This window comes from Lycium ferocissimum, chromosome 11 (assembly GCF_029784015.1).
Source record: "Lycium ferocissimum isolate CSIRO_LF1 chromosome 11, AGI_CSIRO_Lferr_CH_V1, whole genome shotgun sequence".
Lineage (NCBI taxonomy): Eukaryota > Viridiplantae > Streptophyta > Magnoliopsida > Solanales > Solanaceae > Lycium > Lycium ferocissimum.
The window spans coordinates 39,372,901-39,378,679 of NC_081352.1; the positions used below are offsets into that span (position 1 = coordinate 39,372,901).

General features: G+C 31.1%; 1 protein-coding gene across 1 annotated transcript; it reads left to right on the forward strand.

Annotated features, from left to right (window-relative positions):
- The first annotated feature begins 640 nt into the window (after nucleotides 1-640).
- Nucleotides 641-3,943, forward strand: LOC132036957 (WRKY transcription factor 71-like). The gene is made up of 3 exons (XM_059427373.1): nucleotides 641-1,418; nucleotides 1,826-1,969; nucleotides 3,319-3,943. The coding sequence occupies exons 1-3, from the start codon at nucleotides 970-972 to the stop codon at nucleotides 3,668-3,670; spliced, it is 945 nt and encodes a 314-aa protein (XP_059283356.1). The 5' UTR covers nucleotides 641-969; the 3' UTR covers nucleotides 3,671-3,943.
- The last annotated feature ends 1,836 nt before the right edge of the window (nucleotides 3,944-5,779 follow it).

Here is a 5,779-nt window from a genome sequence, read left to right on the forward strand (position 1 = left end):
AGTCCCCGTGGACAGAGGATTCATTTGTATTTTAGCTATTACAAATACTATTATTATGACTAGCTAAAATAGATCTTTCAAAAAATTCCATTTTTCTTTTTTTTTTTAAATTCTCAAAGACTTCTCAATTAGAAATGCTAATGCACCCCTGGTGGGTGTGCATATATCCTTATAATTCATGGCAAACAGACCCATGTTGGGTGTTGTTTCATGATACCACGTTGTGGTTAAAAAAACAAAAAAAAAACAAATTCCTCACATGTCTTATTAAAAAAAAAAAATCATAGGCAAATGGAGGAGGAGGAACTGTGAACTTAAATTGTTCTATCCCATTTCATTGGTTGATATAGCACTATTTTTTATTCCGCAACCTCATAGCCACATTCATTCTTGGAAAAAAAGACAAAAAATGTGTGTAGTATATTACCAAATTGAAAGATGATGACAAAAAGTTGTGATCCTATTAAACTGTATCGAATTAATGGAAGACAATTTGATTAAAGTATGTTATTAAAGTATGATATGTTCCATTAAAGGTAATCCATGAAGACTGTGTCTTAGTACACACATTAGTGGGCTTTATGGTCATTTCTTACACCCTATATAGCTTATTGAGTACTTCAAATAATCCATTCAAATAATCCATTCTTCTTCGGCAAGAACCATTCATTTCTATTGCCTAACAAGTTACTTTCACTTTTCCTCTCCAGCCTATAGTAAGACAAGTTCCCAACTCCCAAAAAAGGAGAAATTAAATACCAACTATTTACACAAAAAGCATTCCAATAATCAAAAAGCTCCTCTTCATATATTGCACAAAATCAAAGTGTATAAAACTTCCTTCAAGAATCTTGAAATATTTTCTCCTTCTCGTCACCTTTTCTCCAAGAATCTCTTTTTTTCTTTTTGTTATTGCCCTTTTTGATTTAATTGATATAGATCCTAACAAAAGCCCTTTTTTTCTTCTCCATGTCTGACAATAACCCTTTTCATCATGATTATGCATTTCCTTTCTTTGGTGAAAATCCCTCAATTTATAATGATCATCAAGTACCACAAGCCAACACACAAAACCCTCATCATAATCAAGATTTTGATTATCCTTCATCTTATATGAGTACTCTCACAGAGTGTTTACATGGGGGGTCTATGGATCACTACAACTCTTTATCAAGCGCTTTTGGCATAAATAATAATTGCTTATCATCCTCTGAAGTTGTTTGTCCACCTATAGATCATCATCAAGAATCTTCAAGAAAAAATAATGTTGATCAAATTCCCTTGACACCTAATTCTTTGGTCTCTTCATCTTCTAATAGTGAAGCTGGTGGTCATGAAGAAGATTCTTCAAAAATCAATAAAGATCTACAAGCAGAAGATCAGTGTGAAGATGGAGATGATGATAAGTCTAAGAAAGTGTAAGTCATTATTTTCTTTGGTACTATAGTACTAGTATAAAATATAGCCTTATCTTTAATTTGTGAGGAAGTTTCTTTCTTTCTTAATAGATTAGGTTATTGACCACTAGTCATAATTTATTAGATGATTAATTGGCTAGTCTTTTCTTCCTAGTTGCAAGCTAAGCTTCTTCTAGTGATTTGAAAAATAAAAATATCTAAAGTGTACCTTTTCCTTAGTTAAGTCTTCCCCCATTTTTGTGTTATGATATACAGTCAGAGAAACCCTAATTTTTATTTATACACTATTCCTAATTGATTGGTGTGTTAGCTCATTTGGAAATATTCTACATGCATAATGGTATTTAATGTTAAATGGACTACTCTTTTTTTGTTGTAGAAATTAAAGTTTGTGCTAATTGTTTTAGGAGCAAAGCAAAGAAAAAAGGAGAAAAGAAGCAAAAGGAACCAAGATTTGCATTTATGACCAAGAGTGAGATTGACAATCTTGAAGATGGCTATAGATGGAGAAAATATGGACAGAAGGCAGTGAAGAACAGCCCTTTTCCGAGGTATAGTTTCTTTAGAATCAACAATATTTTCAAAATTATTAGAAATGAATTAATAGGCTTCTACAGTATGTTGATTATACTCTCTAAACTTGTTTACTTATTAGTACTAGTACTTAATTGCTTCAAAGTGTGGCTTAAGTTTTCATCTCTATTTTTCATAATTTAATGAAATGGAGTCACTACAAGAAAGTTTAGAAATGGCAACAAAAAATTTAATATTTGGCAACAACTTAGTTTTATTATTGGCAAATGAACTTTTTTGTTGCCATAGTATTTATTATTGTTGCAAAAAGTACTTTTGGCAACAAAAATAAAAGTTATTGGATGCTGTTGCAATAACAGCCGTTGGGAAAAGTTTATGCAATAATTTTTTTTTTATTGCCAAAAATACTTTTCGTAACTAATCAATCTATGATTGCCAAATATCTTTTTTCTTGTAGTGAGTAGTAATCTATGATTGCCAAATATCTTTTTTCTTGTAGTGAGTAGTATATATGATAGACCAAGTCTGTGTAGTCTTTGCATTGATTTCTCGGATTCTCATGTTTGAAATGGTGGCTTTAAGTTGATCATTAATATTATTACCTCAGTTACACTACGAATGCATATATATCATGAATGCATAAATGTAATTTAATTTGTTAATTTCCTGCATAAATGTAATTTAATTTGTTAATTTCCAAACAAGTTTGCTTCTCTACGCGGTGTTGAGTCCCACATCCGTGGAGGGTTTCTTGTTTGCCTTATATGATTTTGGGCACAACTCATCGCATGAGCTATTTTTTGGGGTTGTGAGTTCGGGCCAAAGTCTATTTCATTACCAGAGTATAAGAAGTCAGGTCCACCCCATGCCACTTATTGTTTACCTGATGATGGGTCACATCTTATAATATTCCAAATGTTAAGTCTGGTCGTGCGGGAGGTTGTTGAATCTCGCATTGGTGGAGTGAGTTTCTTGCTAGTTTATAACATGTTAAAATACACTATTGTGTGTAAAAGTTCTTTAAATTGTCTGTGTATATAAGTAAAAGTCTTCACTTCACTAATCTAAGTTTTTTGCTTTACACTAATGTGGTAATTAGATATTGAGCAACAAAAAAGCTTATTTTTACACAATTAATCAATCTAATGAAAATTCAAGTTTAAGTTATATATACCATGCTTTATCAAGTCAGTTAAAGGACATCCACATGTAAGTCTTCTTAAAATGTGTGATTACAATCTTGAAAATAAGACCTGTTATCATAAAACTATATAGTATGATGGTGTAAAAATACTTTACCCCGACGATGTATATAACATAAACTTTCTGATAATATATGGTTTGTGGTTGGTGGTTATTATTGTAGGAGTTATTATAGATGCACAAGTCAAAAGTGCACTGTGAAGAAACGTGTTGAAAGATCATATCAAGATCCATCAATCGTGATCACTACATACGAAGGCCAACACAACCATCATTGTCCAGCAACTCTTCGAGGAAATGCTGCTGCTGCTTTGTTATCACCTTCCTTCTTATCCTCACAACAATTAATTCATCCTCATGAACAACAACTCTTTTATAATCCAAATCTCCCTATTAATAGTTCCTTCTATAATACTAATTATAACTATCATCAACAGCCCCAATTAGGTCCTGATTATCAATATGGACTATTTCAAGATATGGTTGCTTCATTGATCCGCAAACGAGAGTCATGATCGAGAATTTATTGATCTATTTTTAATCTTGAGCAATTAGTAAAGTACTAAAAGAAGTATGGTGCATTTAATGCAATTTCGTGACTTATGTATGCTATTGGTAATATCATGTAAAAATTGTGTTGCTAACTAGAACTACTATATATTTCTAGCATCTTACGTACCATAATTTGGAGGAGATGGGCTGATGGAAATACCAAGAATGGTTTTCTTCAGTTATTTGCATGTGGGATGATTAACCATTTATTAAATGAAGATGCTATTTTTTGATGAGTTCTCTGCGTCTATGTAATTTGGGTTTTATTAGCTGAAGTTATTTAATTTCTAGGTAAGGAAAATTTATTTCGTCCCATGATAAAATTTGTAGTATTTTTTATGTAGTTGCTGAATTCTCACTGCCATTATAAGTTGTCTACCTCAATTGGCAAAAGACGTAGATTGTTTCTCTTTATTAATGCAGAAATATGCTGTTTGACGTAATCAAAGGAAACTTTTATTGGGTAAATTTGATGGATATTTAACTCTGTAATATATAGTCTTCTCTAGTAGTTATTGCAAAGGAAAAGGAATGATTTTTATGCTATCTGTTACAATATGTCATCAATTTAAATTAACAAAGAGAAAGCTTATTGCTTCCGAAGTTGATAACTTGAAATTCTGCAAACAAGAAAACAACAAAATGGTTCTTTATATTTGGTAGATTTAGAATAATCGATCTTAAGAATATTTCTGAGCAAATTTGGTCTCCGATAAACATTTAGCAACTGCGTGTTATACTTAACGGGAAGTCACGTGGAGAAAAATTTAACCTCCCGTCAAGCTGCAACATTAAAAATTGCACTAGAATTCAGAAATAGGCAAATAATAGAAAAACTGCACAAAATACCAAAAATAAATAAAAAATAATAGAAACTACACCAAAAACTTCACCTTTGTTTTCATAGTTCTTGTTAAATCTAGCAATTAGAATTGTTAGATATTGACTAAGACCAAAAGTGATTTTTTGATAAACTTAAAGATTCAAAATTGCTTAAATGTATAGTTAAAAGATTCGCTTAAACCTATTCTAACATAATGGAACATTTTTGTCATTTTATCTTTTGAAATAATTGTAAATTTTTCAGTGATTATACATTTTAAATAGAATATGTTCTTTTACATCTGAGGAAGGAAAAAGGATGCTACGATGGAGTTTGAACCCTCTAACTCAATTGTGAAAATTAAAGGCAAAAAATTAAGTAAATGAGTAAGCTCTCAATCCCGAATAATTACATTCGGGTCAAGTGTCTCCTTTTTCTTTCTTGAGATGAAAAAGTTATACAATAACACGAAGTGGGAAAATATAACACCTTGAAAACGCCGCCCCTTTTGGTCTCTTCAAGAATAAGCGAAATAATTAATTATATTGATATATGATTCTTTTCCTTAAACCATATCAGTCAAAAATCAAAAGCCCATAAAGGGTACGACTATTATTGTCTGATTAAACACCCCAGATTTGTTGCTGCACGAGTCATATAATTCAACACATCATTTCCAGAATGTTACCATTTAAGGAAACTGGAAAATAATTCATCTAAAATAATATATTTTTTCTTGCAGAAAAACAGTGCATTATTGGAATCACAAGCTAAAAAATTCAAACACGTTATGTTGGCTTCATAATCTTATTCAAATGTTAGTCTCTTTCCTTCTCCTGCTCCTCGGAGACGGATTTACAAGTTGCAGCGTAACTTATGAGTTCTACGTTAACTTAATAACTTTTATCAGACTCTCTGTATATATACTAAATATTAAAAATTTAGTAAATTTTTATAAATATTTAATTATAAGTCTAATTATTACTATATTAAATTAAATTTACTGCAAAAATTGGCATATGTCTCTACTTCTTACAGTGGATATGATTTTTTTTTCATTTTTTTTCAGTGGATATGATTGAGGAAATAAGAAGACGACGAAGTAGCACATGGTATTATAAAGATAGGAGCATGACATTGTTGACCTTTCTATGTCCTATAATATATAGGAGTAGTAGATATATAATAGAGGCACAAGTGTCAGTCAAAATTGAGTATTGAGCAGGTTATCGTTAGGTTCAAAGAGCAC